At 41.1% G+C, this 20,373-nt stretch overlaps 1 protein-coding gene across 1 annotated transcript in view; it reads left to right on the forward strand.

Annotated features, from left to right (window-relative positions):
* Positions 1-3,696, forward strand: part of LOC146638017 (uncharacterized) — a 31,189-nt gene extending 27,493 nt beyond the window's left edge. Inside the window, exon 8 of the mRNA XM_085359772.1 lies at positions 3,238-3,696. Within this exon, the coding sequence (XP_085215898.1) occupies positions 3,238-3,331 (94 nt within the window). The 3' untranslated portion in view covers positions 3,332-3,696. The remainder of the gene's footprint in view (positions 1-3,237) is intronic.
* Positions 3,697-20,373: the final 16,677 nt, after the last annotated feature.

Genomic DNA, 20,373 nt, shown 5'->3' on the forward strand with positions numbered 1-20,373 from the left:
TACAATAACATGAGCAAAAAAGGGCAGTCATGATTACAAAATAGGGAGGTTTCTTTTTTTTTTAACATAGATTAAACTCGTTAAATAAAACAACAAGTTTATGTCTGTGAAGGTTCTCAGTCATCCAGGTCATCGTAGTCAAAGGAGCTTGCAAAGAAAAGCGTCTGGACTTCTTTAAGTTACTTGAAGACGTTTCACCTCTCATCCGAGAAGCTTCTTCAGTTCTAAGGTCAATCTGGGACTCTCCACCATTTGACCTTAGAACTGAAGAAGCTTCTCGGATGAGAGCTGAAACGTCTTCAAGTAACTTAAAGAAGTCCAGACGCTTTTCTTTGCAAGCTCTTTTGACAACAAGTTTATGGGCTTTCATGTTATTCACAAGTTTCAGCAATTTAGCCCAGAGTTTAAAGTCATTCAGCCATCTGTTTATACATGGTTTAGCTTTTAAGTATCTGCATTTGTGAATAAAAAATTTTCCCATTAACAAAAACGTCCTAATCAACAGGTCAAAATCTGCATTCTCAGCAAATATTCCAAATTTTATTACTGTCACCGTCAAATGCGGTAACTGAATTCTCCTGGACTGTAGCCAGCTCCACATGTCAGTCCAGAAGGAGTGCACTGATTCACAGTAGAAAAACAAGTGATCCAGACTTTCAATATCATTTTCACAAAATATGCATGCGTTCACATCTACGTTAAATTTCCGTCTTAAGAATTCATTGGTTGGATAAATCTCATTTATGATTTTAAAGTGAACCTCTTTTACTTTAGGAGAAAGAGGAAGTGAAATATACTTTTTTCTTATCGCCTTAACCTCCATGGTCTCAAATTCTTTAAGGATATAATTTCTTTTAACCGGATTTGGGCAAATTTCATTTATCAAAATATTCCTGATCACTTTGTTTGTAAACCTGCTGTCACCAAATTCAACTCCAGCTATGCAGAGCTGCCTCAGTCCAGGAGAAATTTTAGAGTGCACAATATCTTCTTTTATCATTGATCTCAAAGGGACTGGGATGGCTTTCACTAGGGATTTATATCTCTTAGCAGTACATCTTACATCAAATTTCTCACAAAACGTCTCATGTATTAATAAGACCCCATTATCATCCATAAAATGAGCTACAGCCCAAATCCCTTTAGATCTCCATTCATCCATGTACACAGATTTCCTACACAAACGGATATACCTGTTGTTCCATATAGGGGTATTGTGAGGAATAAAGTTATGTTTATAGATTAATTTCCAGTAGAGAAGGACCTGCTGATGGAAACCTGAGAGTTTAACATGTAACGAACTGCAAAGTCACAACGTAACAAAAAGTCTATTCCACCCAAGATTATATATAGATTTAATTAGTTTTGGAGATATGGGCAGAGAAAAGGCTGGATAGATTAGTCTGGACAGACTGTCCATTTTGGTTAGCAAGATTCTCCCAAACAGAGTTATGTCCATTTGCAGCCACCTGTTTAAAATAGACTTACACTTTTCTATATTGGCACAGATATTCTTATTTTCTGTTGATGTCTTATCCTTGCAAATTACAATGCCCAGATACTTCACCTCTTTTTTGATCTGTATATTATTTATTGCTTGCAGGGGACACTCGTGCAGAGCTAGAATTTCGCATTTATTAATATTCAGCTGTAGGCCAGAAGCTTTGGAGAAGTGGTTGATCACCTCTAAGGCTAAAGGAATCTGGTCCTCATTTTTTAAAAACAGGGTGGTATCATCTGCCAGCTGACTGATTATTATCTGTTCACCCATCACAGTTAACCCGTCAATGTGACTGTTTTTAATCAAAATAGACAACAGCTCAGCAACCATGAGGAACAGAAGTGGTGAGCTGCTACATCCCTGCCTTATCCCTCTATTAACCTCAAACCTTGAACATGTACCATGTTATAGCAAAACAGAGCTGTTAATGTCATTATATAGCATCTCTATAACATTGATAAATTCCTCTCCAAAACCAAAAGACTGCAGAGTTTTAAATATGAACGTATGTTCAACTGAGTCAAATGCTTTGTAAAAATCCAAGAACAAGATGTATCCTCTCTCTTGGATTATTTCACTGTACTCAAGGAGGTCCAAAACCAGCCTAATATTGTTATGCATTAGTCTTCCTTTCAAAAAACCTGATTGTGTTTCACTGATAATGTTTGAGATGCCTTTCTTTAGCCTCTCAGCTACAGCTCCAGACAGGATCTTATAGTCAGTGTTTAGTAAGGTGATGGGTCTTAAATTGTCTAAAATTCTTTTATCCTTACCCGATTTAGGGATCAGGGTTATCAACCCTTGTTTCATGCTTGGCATCAGATCTTTTTTCTCTATCCATTCCTTTAATGCATCAAACAATAAAGTTCTTAGGTCCTTCCAGAAGAATTTATAAAAATTAGTAGTGAGTCAGAACAATAATAACAAATATAAAACATCAAACAGAGAATGTGCAGCGGTACTGCAAAGAAAAGAGAGGGGTGCGAGACATTGAATAATCAAACAAAGACATTAAACATATTACAAATAGATGGTTTTTAAAGGTTTTTTGGTGTGAGAAGAAAGGATTGTATTCACATAGAGTTCAACTTCTTTCCTGAAGGTGAAAAAGTTTGGCTTCTTACTTGAGAACTTAAAAGCATTCGAGTCTTTCCTACTAGAGTCAGTATAGCCAAATAGCACATTTAGGTAAAAAAGCACAAAATCCGATAAGACATCACATAGAAGCAGAACTGAGTCGTACATGTGACAGACAGTGAGGTGGAATTATTCCTCAATATCACACTGGAATATGAAACAGCAAAAAAAACAAAACAAGAAAACGTGGACTGGGAGACTTGTCAGGGGAAATAAGGTTAGCCTACCATACATGTATAAACGAATGCCCTACTGTATTTCAGTAGCCCAATTATAGATGCCTTTAGCACCTTTAGGTTTGACCTAGTAATGATACAGCTCGGCTTCATTTCTTTAACTACTGTGTAGCTTAACCTACACGAAGTCATCATAATGACAGATTTATATTCATCTGAATCTGCAGTGTAACTGTGTTGGTGTTGAATCCCTACCTCAAGAATGTTGTAGAGTTAAAAGTATAGGAAAAGAGAACACTTAACCTAAAATATTTAAGTGTAGCACTTAAGTAAATATTAATCTTGGTATTCCACCACTGATTTATTTTTAACATTTATTGTGGTTAATTAGTTTTTCATTGTTTTATTCTACCTTTTGTCAAGGCAAAACTCAAGGGCCACAGACAGGACAGACTTGAAAGAAGACTTTCAACTGAAACACATTTGCGTAATGTTGCAGAGGTGGACATACAGATGAAGAAAAGAATTCTGGATATGATGGAGACATCTGAGAGGCGAGCTTCTGAACATCACAGTAAATTATAAGTCACTCTTGAGAGACAAGTTCAGTTGCAGATGGATTTTTACTGCTAAGACAAGTCATGCATCCACCACCACAACCTTTCAACCTGCCACCACACCATGGTGGGCACATCTATGCATGTGCACCACCACCACACGCTGTACCTGGCTCATTTCCACCCAACAGTACCATAACTGAGCTGCCAAGCAGCACACCCTACCCACCCCTACCTTTGCAGGGAGCAGGGCAATTTTTCTTCACACAAGCACTTTTGGAGGATGATATTTGAAATAATCTGCATCGTTACCTATGCTGGGAAATTAATAACTTATGTTGGGAACTTTTGGGGCTGCATCTGTATGCTCAACTGTTGGCATGTTAAATGTTTTCTATTAGCTATTATGCAGCTCAAATCCTTTGTTCAAAACAGCACTTTGACTTTGACTTAAGTGTAAGAGGTCTTCCTCCAAATAATCAGACCCAACCAATATAACCTCTTCAATAAAATTATCTTATCTTACATAAATAGGCTGTTGATTTTCTTTACTCATTTCAGTTATTACCAACAAAATAGTTGCATGTTTAATCATCTGGGAATTTACCCAGATTTATTTATTTAGACAGAGATCTTAACCCCCCCCCAATGTTCAGCACAAAGTTACACCGATGCATGTTCAGGATCACAGTGCATAGATTGTGAAGTGTCACATATCCTGACTTACAATTTCTGTAGATATAACCGTTTATATCCCTCTCCAGGCAGGCGTTGCCGATTTGCAACAGTTAAAAAACGAACACCCTGATTACCCCACATACATATTTTATTAGTTTTTTTTACTCAGAAGTACCACTGCTGGACTTGGTTGTGCATTACCAACGAAAAGTTTAATTTGAGCCTGAGAGGGATATCAGTGATGTCATGCAATCTAGTCTGTGTGTCTGTCCTTTTCCTGCTGAATTACTTCAGTGACTGTAATCTATCATGTCCCCGCGGGGTCCTTCGCATATAGGTGTAACATAGAATCAGCCAATCAAATCGCAGCTTTTCAGCCAGTGTAAAAAATTATATATATTTTTTGCACTGAATCATCTGAGCACAGGTGCCCAACCTGGCAAAGATGCCCAACGGATTTACTTTACCAAATGGGTCATCGCGGCCTTACCGTATTGGTCCATTTGATTGACCTTGGTCTTTATTGTTTATTTTATTTTCACTTGCTACACACGGGACAAACATGATAAATCAACAACTGACAATGACTAATTAATATTAAAATCTGTAACATAATGTTTGGAGTTTAGTCTGTTACTGTTGCTATTTTTACCATTTCTTCTTGGAGCAACTGTAACCCACATTATTTCCTTAGGGATTAATAAAGTATTCTGATTCTGATTGTTTCAGGATGACCTGCCATCATCCAATCACACATCTGCTTACCTGCATCTGTTGCTCGCTTCTCACTTTTCGCGTATAGAATTTCGAAAAAAACATCGGTGCAAATTATAAGTCTGTATCATGATGTCTGGTGTTTTCGTGTTTGTTGTTTTGTTTTTATTTTCTTTTATTTTGCGAGTTGGTTATTAGACGCTGCCCCAGCCACTCAGAGAATCCCCCGCCGCCCCGCCCTCTCCTCCCTGAGCCGCAAGCAGCAGGCGCACCTCGCAAACGGAGGGCGCCCTTACTCCCAGCAAATGGGCGATAGAAAACCGATCGGTGCCTGTGACATCCCCGCTATGCGCTGGCATGACGTCGGGGCAGCATGAGTGCGAGCATTTTTTTTTGCCGGTGCCGGTGATGCCGCCCCTCACCACGATGCCGCCCCGGGCAACTGCCCGTATCAAAAACAGCTTCTGGTGGCCGGTATTGACAACTAACTCTTATGACTGTCTTGCTTCTCCGTAGCGTGTTTGGCATTTTTTAACCTTTATTTTTAAAAAATAAAATTTTTTCCATAAAATACATTTCGAGAAAGATTTCATTGCTATTATAATTAGGCCTTTAGATTGGCACCAAGGTAGATTTTGATTCATCATTATTTTTTTGCAGGGGCACAGTAAATGTAATAATCATAACCTATAATGGTATATGATGTTTTTCACTTTTTCCACACTAAATGTTTATTACCTTGCTAACGTAAATAAAATTACAAGCTCAGTTTGAACTAGAAAAACATTTATTTTAGAAAGATAAACATGAACATTTATGTTGTTGGGGATGGGGAGAGAGACAGACAGGGAGAGAGGTAGTATGTGTCTGGGTGTGAGAGTCCTGCTCAGACGGCACAGTCGTTACAAATGGACACACTGTGGTCCTTGCATGTATGCTTCTCACATTTGCAGCAGGTGTTGAAAACTCTTCTTTTGTCTTTGCAAAGTTCGCACTGCCTCCTGCTCTTACATTTAATGATGGGAGCGGTCCATGAAGCCGCTGCAGCAGTAGTCAGATTTGTGACTACTGCTGCAGCGGCTGATGAGCGAGGAAGGTGCCCTCTCTTTGCTATGTGTGGGTTCACCAGCATTTCTCCCACTTCTTCAATGAAGAGCCTCCGTCTGTGTCCTTTCTGCTTCGGCCAGGATGACTCGATTGATGTCCACAGGACGTAGGCATTGTAAAGTGAAACATCAAGGACGTTGTGGAAGAGGGCCAGTGGCCAGTAATTTGTTCTCCTCCTGCAGGAGTAGGTGCCAACAACCTAACAAAAAAAGAAGCATAAAACATACATATATATTAGACATGAATATGAGCAAGAATGAATAAATATATGCATAACTGGTTCGTAATGACACCTACCATATCAAGGTTGTCGACACCTCCTTTGCATTTGTTGTAATCTTCGATTATTACAGGCTTTCTCTTCCCTTCTTTGCTCACGTCTGGGCGGCGGTGTTTTGTGCTTAGTAGCAGCACATTCTTGCCCCGTCGGGGGATGTAAGACACAAGTGTGTGGGTGTTTGTAAAAGCGAAGATGGAGGAGAAGATCTCTCTCTTTTTTGCCTGGAGCAAATGAGGTGGAAGCTCAGGCTTGTTTTGGCGAATTGTGCCAACCAGGGCCATTTTCCTCTTGAGTAGCTCATCTGCCAGTGCACAGGAAGTGAAAAAATTATCACAGGTGACGACGTGTCCCTGGAGCCCCTCTGTCATGTCCAGGACCACCCTCATCCCCTGGTTGACTTCAACACGATCTGGAGCTGCTTTGCCCGTGTACACCTGCAGTCTCCATGCGTAGGATGTTTTGACATCACAGGCTGCCCAAATCTTGATACCATATTTGGCCGGCTTCTTTGGCATGTACTGCCTGAAGCTACACCTGCCTTTGAACGCGACGAGTTGTTCATCCACACAGAGATCTCTGTCTGGGCTGAACAGCATCTCCAGGCGGTGCGTCCACATATTCCAGACTTTGCGGAAGGGAGCCATCTTGTCAACATGGCGTTGGGGGCGGGATAGCTTATCATCGAACCGCAGTGCTCTGCTGATGTGGTGAAACCTGTTCTCGGACATCGTAGCCCGGAAAATGCTCCGTCCCCATTTTTCACTCCAGAGGCTCTTCGTTGATTCGTGTTTTGACCTGTAAACACCGGACAAAACGAGCAGCCCCACATAAGCCCGAAACTCCTCTGCGTCTATATCTCGCCAGCCGGGAATTTTGCGATTCCCATGCAGGTTTGTCATGGACACAATATGCTTCACGATCTCATCCGTTAGAAACAGCGCGAAGCTGGATATGGGGTCAACGATTCGGAGAGTGGCATAGCGTGTAGGTCCCGGGGTCAGACCAGTGGCTGCTGGGATGTAGCGGAACGTCTCAGCGTTTGTGGGAGACCAAGATATTTTTCCATTTTTTGACGTCCATGCTGCTTCATCAATTTTCTCTCCGTTTTCATCTCCGGCCGCTGCTGCTTCATCAATTTTCTCTTCGCTTTCATCTTCATCCGAGTCGGAACTGGACCCCAGCTGCTCTGTTTCTGCCTCCGATACCTCTTCCTCCTCGTCCCCAGATTCCACGGGGGATAACGCGGAGCTATCCTCGTACTCAGAGTTCATGATGACTGGATATCACGGATATTTAAATAGATTTCCTTATGCGGCCAGGAGATCGTTTCTCTTGCCTTCCCTTTTGCCAGCACGTGCAGGACTAAACCGATTCAAAACTCTATCCGGTTAGTCGTGACGCATGGACCCTGCTTCCGGTCAGTCCAGCTAACGTAAAGCTACAAACATCTCTACTGTTTAGGCTACGTCCACACGTACACGGGTATTTTTGAAAACAGAGATTTTCCGTATTCGTTTTTTAAAAAAAAAAATCCCGTCCACACGTGAAGTTTTGAGAAAAATATCTCAGTCCACGCGTAACCCCCCTCCAACAAAACAAAGACAAAGGCAAACGCTGTAATGAGCACGCCAAAGCAACAGGTGGCGATATAATCCTAACCTTGCAGAAATGTTGGCCAATCGGAAGTCTTGAAGCCAGGGCGGGAAAGCATAAACAAAGACGGTGGAACTTTTTTTTACTTCCAACTTTATTTCTTAAGAACAATAACAACAAATATAAAAAGTTTGGCTTCTTACTTGAGAACTTAAAAGCATTCGAGTCTTTCCTACTAGAGTCAGTATAGCCAAATAGCACATTTAGGTAAAAAAGCACAAAATCCGATAAGACATCGCATAGAAGCAGAACTGAGTCGTACATGTGACAGACAGTGAGGTGGAATTATTCCTCAATATCACACTGGAATATGAAACAGCAAAAAAAACAAAACAAGAAAACGTGGACTGGGAGACTTGTCAGGGGAAATAAGGTTAGCCTACCATACATGTATAAACGAATGCCCTACTGTATTTCAGTAGCCCAATTATAGATGCCTTTAGCACCTTTAGGTTTGACCTAGTAATGATACAGCTCGGCTTCATTTCTTTAACTACTGTGTAGCTTAACCTACACGAAGTCATCATAATGACAGATTTATATTCATCTGAATCTGCAGTGTAACTGTGTTGGTGTTGAATCCCTACCTCAAGAATGTTGTAGAGTTAAAAGTATAGGAAAAGAGAACACTTAACCTAAAATATTTAAGTGTAGCACTTAAGTAAATATTAATCTTGGTATTCCACCACTGATTTATTTTTAACATTTATTGTGGTTAATTAGTTTTTCATTGTTTTATTCTACCTTTTGTCAAGGCAAAACTCAAGGGCCACAGACAGGACAGACTTGAAAGAAGACTTTCAACTGAAACACATTTGCGTAATGTTGCAGAGGTGGACATACAGATGAAGAAAAGAATTCTGGATATGATGGAGACATCTGAGAGGCGAGCTTCTGAACATCACAGTAAATTATAAGTCACTCTTGAGAGACAAGTTCAGTTGCAGATGGATTTTTACTGCTAAGACAAGTCATGCATCCACCACCACAACCTTTCAACCTGCCACCACACCATGGTGGGCACATCTATGCATGTGCACCACCACCACACGCTGTACCTGGCTCATTTCCACCCAACAGTACCATAACTGAGCTGCCAAGCAGCACACCCTACCCACCCCTACCTTTGCAGGGAGCAGGGCAATTTTTCTTCACACAAGCACTTTTGGAGGATGATATTTGAAATAATCTGCATCGTTACCTATGCTGGGAAATTAATAACTTATGTTGGGAACTTTTGGGGCTGCATCTGTATGCTCAACTGTTGGCATGTTAAATGTTTTCTATTAGCTATTATGCAGCTCAAATCCTTTGTTCAAAACAGCACTTTGACTTTGACTTAAGTGTAAGAGGTCTTCCTCCAAATAATCAGACCCAACCAATATAACCTCTTCAATAAAATTATCTTATCTTACATAAATAGGCTGTTGATTTTCTTTACTCATTTCAGTTATTACCAACAAAATAGTTGCATGTTTAATCATCTGGGAATTTACCCAGATTTATTTATTTAGACAGAGATCTTAACCCCCCCCCCCCCAATGTTCAGCACAAAGTTACACCGATGCATGTTCAGGATCACAGTGCATAGATTGTGAAGTGTCACATATCCTGACTTACAATTTCTGTAGATATAACCGTTTATATCCCTCTCCAGGCAGGCGTTGCCGATTTGCAACAGTTAAAAAACGAACACCCTGATTACCCCACATACATATTTTATTAGTTTTTTTTACTCAGAAGTACCACTGCTGGACTTGGTTGTGCATTACCAACGAAAAGTTTAATTTGAGCCTGAGAGGGATATCAGTGATGTCATGCAATCTAGTCTGTGTGTCTGTCCTTTTCCTGCTGAATTACTTCAGTGACTGTAATCTATCATGTCCCCGCGGGGTCCTTCGCATATAGGTGTAACATAGAATCAGCCAATCAAATCGCAGCTTTTCAGCCAGTGTAAAAAATTATATATATTTTTTGCACTGAGTCATCTGAGCACAGGTGCCCAACCTGGCAAAGATGCCCAACGGATTTACTTTACCAAATGGGTCATCGCGGCCTTACCGTATTGGTCCATTTGATTGACCTTGGTCTTTATTGTTTATTTTATTTTCACTTGCTACACACGGGACAAACATGATAAATCAACAACTGACAATGACTAATTAATATTAACATCTGTAACATAATGTTTGGAGTTTAGTCTGTTACTGTTGCTATTTTTACCATTTCTTCTTGGAGCAACTGTAACCCACATTATTTCCTTAGGGATTAATAAAGTATTCTGATTCTGATTGTTTCAGGATGACCTGCCATCATCCAATCACACATCTGCTTACCTGCATCTGTTGCTCGCTTCTCACTTTTCGCGTATAGAATTTCGAAAAAAACATCGGTGCAAATTATAAGTCTGTATCATGATGTCTGGTGTTTTCGTGTTTGTTGTTTTGTTTTTATTTTCTTTTATTTTGCGAGTTGGTTATTAGACGCTGCCCCAGCCACTCAGAGAATCCCCCGCCGCCCCGCCCTCTCCTCCCTGAGCCGCAAGCAGCAGGCGCACCTCGCAAACGGAGGGCGCCCTTACTCCCAGCAAATGGGCGATAGAAAACCGATCGGTGCCTGTGACATCCCCGCTATGCGCTGGCATGACGTCGGGGCAGCATGAGTGCGAGCATTTTTTTTTGCCGGTGCCGGTGATGCCGCCCCTCACCACGATGCCGCCCCGGGCAACTGCCCGTATCAAAAACAGCTTCTGGTGGCCGGTATTGACAACTAACTCTTATGACTGTCTTGCTTCTCCGTAGCGTGTTTGGCATTTTTTAACCTTTATTTTTAAAAAATAAAATTTTTTCCATAAAATACATTTCGAGAAAGATTTCATTGCTATTATAATTAGGCCTTTAGATTGGCACCAAGGTAGATTTTGATTCATCATTATTTTTTTGCAGGGGCACAGTAAATGTAATAATCATAACCTATAATGGTATATGATGTTTTTCACTTTTTCCACACTAAATGTTTATTACCTTGCTAACGTAAATAAAATTACAAGCTCAGTTTGAACTAGAAAAACATTTATTTTAGAAAGATAAACATGAACATTTATGTTGTTGGGGATGGGGAGAGAGACAGACAGGGAGAGAGGTAGTATGTGTCTGGGTGTGAGAGTCCTGCTCAGACGGCACAGTTGTTACAAATGGACACACTGTGGTCCTTGCATGTATACTTCTCACATTTGCAGCAGGTGTTGACAACTCTTCTTTTGTCTTTGCAAAATTCGCACTGCCTCCTGCCCTTAAATTGAATGATGGGAGCGGTCCATGAAGCCGCTGCAGTCAGATTTGTGACTACTGCTGCAGCGGCTGATGAGCGAGGAAGGCGCTCTCTCTTTGCTATGTGTGGGTTCACCAGCATTTCTCCCACTTCTTCAATGAAGAGCCTCCGTCTGTGTCCTTTCTGCTTCGGCCAGGATGACTCGATTGATGTCCACAGGACGTAGGCATTGTAAAGTGAAACATCAAGGACGTTGTGGAAGAGGGCCAGTGGCCAGTAATTTGTTCTCCTCCTGCAGGAGTAGGTGCCAACAACCTAACAAAAAAAGAAGCATAAAACATACATATATATTAGACATGAATATGAGCAAGAATGAATAAATATATGCATAACTGGTTCGTAATGACACCTACCATATCAAGGTTGTCGACACCTCCTTTGCATTTGTTGTAATCTTCGATTATTACAGGCTTTCTCTTCCCTTCTTTGCTCACGTCTGGGCAGCGGTGTTTTGTGCTTAGTAGCAGCACATTCTTGCCCCGTCGGGGGATGTAAGACACAAGTGTGTGGGTGTTTGTAAAAGCAAAGATGGAGGAGAAGATCTCTCTCTCTTTTGCCTGGAGCAAATGAGGTGGAAGCTCAGGCTTGTTTTGGCGAATTGTGCCAACCAGGGCCATTTTCCTCTTGAGTAGCTCATCTGCCAGTGCACAGGAAGTGAAAAAATTATCACAGGTGACGACGTGTCCCTGGAGCCCCTCTGTCATGTCCAGGACCACCCTCATCCCCTGGTTGACTTCAACACGATCTGGAGCTGCTTTGCCCGTGTACACCTGCAGTCTCCATGCGTAGGATGTTTTGACATCACAGGCTGCCCAAATCTTGATACCATATTTGGCCGGCTTCTTTGGCATGTACTGCCTGAAGCTACACCTGCCTTTGAACGCGACGAGTTGTTCATCCACACAGAGATCTCTGTCTGGGCTGAACAGCATCTCCAGGCGGTGCGTCCACATATTCCAGACTTTGCGGAAGGGAGCCATCTTGTCAACATGGCGTTGGGGGCGGGATAGCTTATCATCGAACCGCAGTGCTCTGCTGATGTGGTGAAACCTCTTCTCGGACATCGTAGCCCGGAAAATGCTCCGTCCCCATTTTTCACTCCAGAGGTTCTTCGTTGATTCGTGTTTTGACCTGTAAACACCGGACAAAACGAGCAGCCCCACATAAGCCCGAAACTCCTCTGCGTCTATATCTCGCCAGCCGGGAATTTTGCGATTCCCATGCAGGTTTGTCATGGACACAATATGCTTCACGATCTCATCCGTTAGAAACAGCGCGAAGCTGGATATGGGGTCAACGATTCGGAGAGTGGCATAGCGTGTAGGTCCCGGGGTCAGACCAGTGGCTGCTGGGATGTAGCGGAACGTCTCAGCGTTTGTGGGAGACCAAGATATTTTTCCATTTTTTGACGTCCATGCTGCTTCATCAATTTTCTCTCCGTTTTCATCTCCAGCCGCTGCTGCTTCATCAATTTTCTCTTCGCTTTCATCTTCATCCGAGTCGGAACTGGACCCCAGCTGCTCTGTTTCTGCCTCCGATACCTCCTCCTCTTCCTCCTCGTCCCCAGATTCCACGGGGGATAACGCGGAGCTATCCTCGTACTCAGAGTTCATGATGACTGGATATCACGGATATTTAAATAGATTTCCTTATGCGGCCAGGAGATCGTTTCTCTTGCCTTCCCTTTTGCCAGCACGTGCAGGACTAAACCGATTCAAAACTCTATCCGGTTAGTCGTGACGCATGGACCCTGCTTCCGGTCAGTCCAGCTAACGTAAAGCTACAAACATCTCTACTGTTTAGGCTACGTCCACACGTACACGGGTATTTTTGAAAACAGAGATTTTCCGTTTCCGTTTTAAAAAATCCCGTCCACACGTGAAGTTTTGAGAAAAATATCTCAGTCCACGCGTAACCCCCCCTCCAACAAAACAAAAACAAAGGCAAACGCTGTAATGAGCACGCCAAAGCAACAGGTGGCGATATAATCCTAACCTTGCAGAAATGTTGGCCAATCGGAAGTCTTGAAGCCAGGGCGGGAAAGCATCAACAAAGACGGTGGAACTTTTTTTTACTTCCAACTTTATTTCTTAAGAACAATAACAACAAATATAAAAAGTTTGGCTTCTTACTTGAGAACTAAAAAGCATGTAGGAATGTTGGGAGCTTTTGGGGCTGCATCTGTATGCTCAACTGTTGGCATGTTAAATGTTTTCTATTAGCTATTATGCAGCTCAAATCCTTTGTTCAAAACAGCACTTTGACTTAAGTGTAAGAGGTCTTCCTTGTAATTTACAAGTATAGGAAAAGAGAACACTTAACCTAAAATATTTAAGTGTAGCACTTAAGTAAATATTAATCTTGGTATTCCACCACTGATTTATTTTTAACATTTATTGTGGTTAATTAGTTTTTCATTGTTTTATTCTACCTTTTGTCAAGGCAAAACTCAAGGGCCACAGACAGGACAGACTTGAAAGAAGACTTTCAACTGAAACACATTTGCGTAATGTTGCAGAGGTGGACATACAGATGAAGAAAAGAATTCTGGATATGATGGAGACATCTGAGAGGCGAGCTTCTGAACATCACAGTAAATTATAAGTCACTCTTGAGAGACAAGTTCAGTTGCAGATGGATTTTTACTGCTAAGACAAGTCATGCATCCACCACCACAACCTTTCAACCTGCCACCACACCATGGTGGGCACATCTATGCATGTGCACCACCACCACACGCTGTACCTGGCTCATTTCCACCCAACAGTACCATAACTGAGCTGCCAAGCAGCACACCCTACCCACCCCTACCTTTGCAGGGAGCAGGGCAATTTTTCTTCACACAAGCACTTTTGGAGGATGATATTTGAAATAATCTGCATCGTTACCTATGCTGGGAAATTAATAACTTATGCTGGGAAATTAATAACTTATGTTGGGAACTTTTGGGGCTGCATCTGTATGCTCAACTGTTGGCATGTTAAATGTTTTCTATTAGCTATTATGCAGCTCAAATCCTTTGTTCAAAACAGCACTTTGACTTTGACTTAAGTGTAAGAGGTCTTCCTCCAAATAATCAGACCCAACCAATATAACCTCTTCAATAAAATTATCTTATCTTACATAAATAGGCTGTTGATTTTCTTTACTCATTTCAGTTATTACCAACAAAATAGTTGCATGTTTAATCATCTGGGAATTTACCCAGATTTATTTATTTAGACAGAGATCTTAACCCCCCCCCCCCAATGTTCAGCACAAAGTTACACCGATGCATGTTCAGGATCACAGTGCATAGATTGTGAAGTGTCACATATCCTGACTTACAATTTCTGTAGATATAACCGTTTATATCCCTCTCCAGGCAGGCGTTGCCGATTTGCAACAGTTAAAAAACGAACACCCTGATTACCCCACATACATATTTTATTAGTTTTTTTTACTCAGAAGTACCACTGCTGGACTTGGTTGTGCATTACCAACGAAAAGTTTAATTTGAGCCTGAGAGGGATATCAGTGATGTCATGCAATCTAGTCTGTGTGTCTGTCCTTTTCCTGCTGAATTACTTCAGTGACTGTAATCTATCATGTCCCCGCGGGGTCCTTCGCATATAGGTGTAACATAGAATCAGCCAATCAAATCGCAGCTTTTCAGCCAGTGTAAAAAATTATATATATTTTTTGCACTGAATCATCTGAGCACAGGTGCCCAACCTGGCAAAGATGCCCAACGGATTTACTTTACCAAATGGGTCATCGCGGCCTTACCGTATTGGTCCATTTGATTGACCTTGGTCTTTATTGTTTATTTTATTTTCACTTGCTACACACGGGACAAACATGATACATCAACAACTGACAATGACTAATTAATATTAACATCTGTAACATAATGTTTGGAGTTTAGTCTGTTACTGTTGCTATTTTTACCATTTCTTCTTGGAGCAACTGTAACCCACATTATTTCCTTAGGGATTAATAAAGTATTCTGATTCTGATTGTTTCAGGATGACCTGCCATCATCCAATCACACATCTGCTTACCTGCATCTGTTGCTCGCTTCTCACTTTTCGCGTATAGAATTTCGAAAAAAACATCGGTGCAAATTATAAGTCTGTATCATGATGTCTGGTGTTTTCGTGTTTGTTGTTTTGTTTTTATTTTCTTTTATTTTGCGAGTTGGTTATTAGACGCTGCCCCAGCCACTCAGAGAATCCCCCGCCGCCCCGCCCTCTCCTCCCTGAGCCGCAAGCAGCAGGCGCACCTCGCAAACGGAGGGCGCCCTTACTCCCAGCAAATGGGCGATAGAAAACCGATCGGTGCCTGTGACATCCCCGCTATGCGCTGGCCAGCATGAGAACGAGCTTTTTTTTTTTTTTGGCCGGTGCCCGTGATGCCGCCCCTCACCACGATGCCGCCCCGGGCAACGGCCGTGTCGCCCGTATCAAAAACAGCTTCTGGTGGCATTTTTTTAACCTTTCGTTTTAAAAAATATCAAGAGCTAATAGAAATCAGATGAGTAAACAGCAGAGAGCAATCAGGAAATCAGGATGGAAAGTAAAACTTAGGACTGATACAAACATTAACACTGAAACATAAAGAACGATGAAGGAACAGCCTACAGGAACATATCAAACACGACCATAAGAAGACTCACAACACACATGAAGACAGAGATGAAATACTGACAGAAAAACTTAGGCAGACAGAACTGACTACAGTCCCGATCAAAAGTTTAAGATCACTTGAAAAATGGCAAAAAGAAAAATCACATTTTCCATGGATGGATCTTAACAACATGCAACAAGAAGAAATGGGAGTGAGACAAAACATTTATTGAGAACAACTCTTAAACTGAGACAGGCTGTTTCACAGCTGAGCAAAAGTTTAGGACCACGTGCCTTTAAAAGGCCAAATCTGTGCAAAAGTGTGGATTCGCTGTCATTTTCTGTCAGGTAGTCACACTGTGGTCAGGTTGTTGAAATGCATAAGCGGGGTGTCTCGCAGCACGCCATCACTGCTGAGGTGGGACGCAGTAAGACAGTCATTTGGCATTTCTTAAATGATCCTGGGGGTTATGGAACAAGTCAAGTGAAAGACCAAAAAAATTTTCACCAGCACTGAGCCAGAGGATCCAGTTGGCTGTTTATCAAGACACTGGATGATCCTCCACCCAAATTAAGGCCGTTACTGGTGCCGACTGAAGCCTTGTCGTCTTCAAAGGCCTCGTCTCCTTGAACTCCACAGAACTGACCGTTTGGACTTTGCAAGAGAGAAAGAAAGTTTTATTCTCTGATGAGAAAAAATGTAACCTTGATGGTCCTGATGGTTTCCAACGTTACTGGCATGACAAGTAGATGTTTTCTATGCTCCACAGTGGAGGGGGCGCCATAATGGTCTGGGGTGCTTTTTCCTTCAGTGGAACAATGGAGCTTAAGGAGTTGCAGGGGCGTCAAACAGCTGCTGGCTGTGTCCAGATGTTGCAGAGAGCATCTGTTATGACTGAGGCTCCTCATCTGTGTGGTAACGACTGGATTTTTTTTAACAGGACAACGCTACAGTGTTGGGAAGGTTACTTTTAAAATGTATTCCACTACAGATCACAGAATACATGGCCCAAAGTATATTTTATAACGTATTCCGTTAGTTACTCAATGAGAGTAACGTTTTCTGAATACTTTGGATTACTTGTATATTGTCATGCTTTTTACAACTACTTTTTTCTTAAATAAATCTACTACATCATGTGTACTTTTTATGTCATGTGTAATTTTCATTGCAAATAGTAATCACAGTTAAATTAAGAGGGGATAGAGCTGTGATGTCATCAAGTACACTGCCATTGCAATTGTAGAACGATCGTGCTGCGTTCTCGGGAAGCCTGGACTCCCGTGTGAACTTAGGACGTCCAGAGTAATGAGAATATCCTGTGGTATGAGGTCTGGTTAATAGCATTGTCCTGTTATAACTGCTTCAGACATCACCCTCTTCCTGTAGCCACTTCCTGGGTCTTGTTTCAGGGCCTCATAAATAATTTTGTCACTGAGCAGTGACAAAATTTTCTTATCATAGTCTTTTTGGTTTAGCAAAACTGTGCACCTAGCCTTGTCCGCCAGAAGGATGAGAATGCTGTTGTAATGTAATGAAAACCTTTTTTTTCCTGATTTAATGAATAAAAAAAATATGCCAGCAAACTAGAGATAAAGATACTTGGGCAGGTTGTCATATTATAGAACTATAGAAAACAGACATGCAGGCTACCCAGGTGAACGCTGTGGCCGAATATAGTACTGAAGCAGTAGGAATGTTATATCTAAAAGCTCTGTGCTCATCTGAGCCTTACAGCTAACTGAACTAAATGTACAGTCGAGGCATGCAGTATGCTCACAACTTTTATGTATTCAGTATGTGGGTCGGAGTGAATGTGGACAGACAAAACATACTACTGAGTTTAATTTTGTCTGTACGTCGTATTTATGATTAAAAACAAATGTAATCAAATTAGATATTGATATTTTCATATGGGAATTGATCCTGCAACATGAAGTGCTGATATTGGATCAATACGTTATCGATACGGTCGCCACTGACAGAAAATGGCAGTAAACATGTTTTTAAAACTTTAAGCACTTATTTCTTAAATCCAGCTCCACACACGGTGTTACGTCTATGTCAGTTACGTGTAGCATTGCATGTCCCCTTTAACCCAAAGGAGATCCTTAAATATCCTAAAGTAATTGTTCCTAATGACAAAAACTGGCAGCTTCCCAAAAAATGCAGTAATACTGTTATATATTAATATTGTTTTGCACTTTAAATGAGTCAGTCTTTTAAAACTACTTCTGCCTAAGATATTCGTATCAAGTATAATTATATTTTGGGGGGTTTAACCCTTTGAAGGCCAGTATGTTTACATAGCTGCACTGTTTTTTAACTGGAAAACACCCAAAAAACTAAAATTTTTTCCATAAAATACATTTCAAGAAAGATTTCATTGCTATTATAATTAGGCCTTTAGATTGGCACCAAGGTAGATTTTGATTCATCATTATGTTTTTTTGCAGGGGCACAGTAAATGTAATAATCATAACCTATAATGGTATATGATGTTTTTCACTTTTTCCACACTAAATGTTTATTACCTTGCTAACGTAAATAAAAATACAAGCTCAGTTTGAACTAGAAAAACATTTATTTTAGAAAGATAAACATGAACATTTATGTTGTTGGGGATGGGGAGAGAGACAGTGTTGAAATCTCCCAATTCTTTGAATCTTTGGGCTGAAGGAAGGACAATACTCGGTGTATATATGCTCAATCAACAATCATTTATTTCCATACAATTCAACACAAAGAGCATTTAGAACCATCATGATGGGGAGACATGCCTGAAGAGGGTCACAGCAATCTCAAAATGCAAGCCCAAACATTAACATTCTTTCTCTCTTACGGCGCCTAAGTTATGACCTCGGCAGTTGTTTCTCTGCTCTCTGTAAGGTGGGGGTATGGAATGTGGTCTATCTCCCCTATCTTAGACACAGAGTCTCCTGCTTACAACCTTCTTTTTATGATTCAACAATTAAGCATGTCAAGAAAACAGTGTAATACATTCACAGCAGATCAAGGATACAGAGTGATGCACATTTATCTAATAAACTAATAAGTGAATGTTCTTTTAACTCAAAAGTATAATGAGAACTAAACTATATACAGATCACACACTCTATATTAAAGGGTATAATATGATCTACAGCAGTATTCTAATTCAACTACTTTGATTACATATATAAGGTAACACATAATAACAGAATAATCTGATAACAGACAGGGAGAGAGGTAGTATGTGTCTGGGTGTGAGAGTCCTGCTCAGTAGTGATGTGCGATACCACTGATTTCCTTTCCGATCTGATACCAACTAATATCAACGATACTGATCCGATACCGATACTTTGTACAAAAATTTATTTTATTTATTGTATCTTTTATTGTATCTCAAATTATAGCGTCATAATGATTACAGGACATCAGATACTTGTTCTTATCACTTAATAATGCAGAATTCATCATATAGAAATAAAAAATCTGAAGTTGTTATTTGAACTATTTGAACACCTTGCCAGCCTGTAGCACTAAAGGACTCAGTGAGAGCACCTGTCCCTGTCCTCTTCAGTTCGCCTCAACATATGCTCGTCATATTCTGTGATATGATTTACTCTGAGCTGTTTGACAAGGTTAGTGATGTTGCCACAACCATTCATGCCAACCCTCCCGATTTTTCCAGGAGAATCCCGAATTTCAGTGCCCCAGAGCCACCATTCTCCCGAATTTCTCCCGATTTTACACCCGGACAACAAAATTGAAAAACCATATCGCAGAATTCATAGGGCCCAGCCAATTCCAGTTTCCAGATACTTAGTTTTAATATTACTCTTATTTCTCTTTCTGGGTCGCAAAAAAACTTTTAACATATTTTCAGGTGAGAATGTAGCTGTGTGAACTTCAAATATCTGAGCCGACACATCGTCTTCAAACCCCCGCGGTCTTTCGCTACTCGGGTTAAACATGATGTATAAGTCACTTTGATAATTAAAAATGTTATTGTTTGGCTTTTTCAGTGTTTTATTTGTTCGGGAGTAAATCGGGTTGGCTGAGATTAAAGTTATTAGATTAAATTAAATTTAACTTTATTAATCCCTCGGGAGGGTTCCTCCGGGGTTTTCACACAGCTGAATAAACGTCAAACAGGAAATGATTAAATAGAAGTGTGAGACGGTCGAGGGTTTACACCAGCGCCCGGTTATATTTTAGATAGCAAGGAGCAGACGGCAGAGTTTCACTCCACCGAGGGAGCTCGTGACGCACTACCTGGCTTTCTTTAGACCGCGAAGGCCGGGTCCTCAGGTGGAAGCAGCCTCTGAATTTGGACCCCTGCTGTTTCTGGGCCGGCCCATTAGAATGGTGATATTTAACATATTTTATCCGATAAATAAACACTGTAATTTATTTATCCCCCCCCCCTTTTTGAATGTCTCCCTAATTCTGAGGTCTCAAGGTTGGCAAGTATGACCACAACACCTCCCTTTTTTGACACATGTATCGCAAACCACGCCTCGGCTGTTTGTTGATGTAAAATACGCCCGCACATGATTCCAATTACGCTCAGCCAGTGTTGTGAGTGCGCGCGCCAAGGGGCACCAAGACATTTATACAGCCGCATTTCGCACATGACTATGAAAGGCG

Source organism: Diplotaxodon limnothrissa, linkage group LG2 (genome assembly GCF_057381915.1).
Source record: "Diplotaxodon limnothrissa isolate DT_005_m linkage group LG2, D_limnothrissa_male_GT1.1, whole genome shotgun sequence".
Classification (NCBI taxonomy): Eukaryota; Metazoa; Chordata; class Actinopteri; order Cichliformes; family Cichlidae; genus Diplotaxodon; species Diplotaxodon limnothrissa.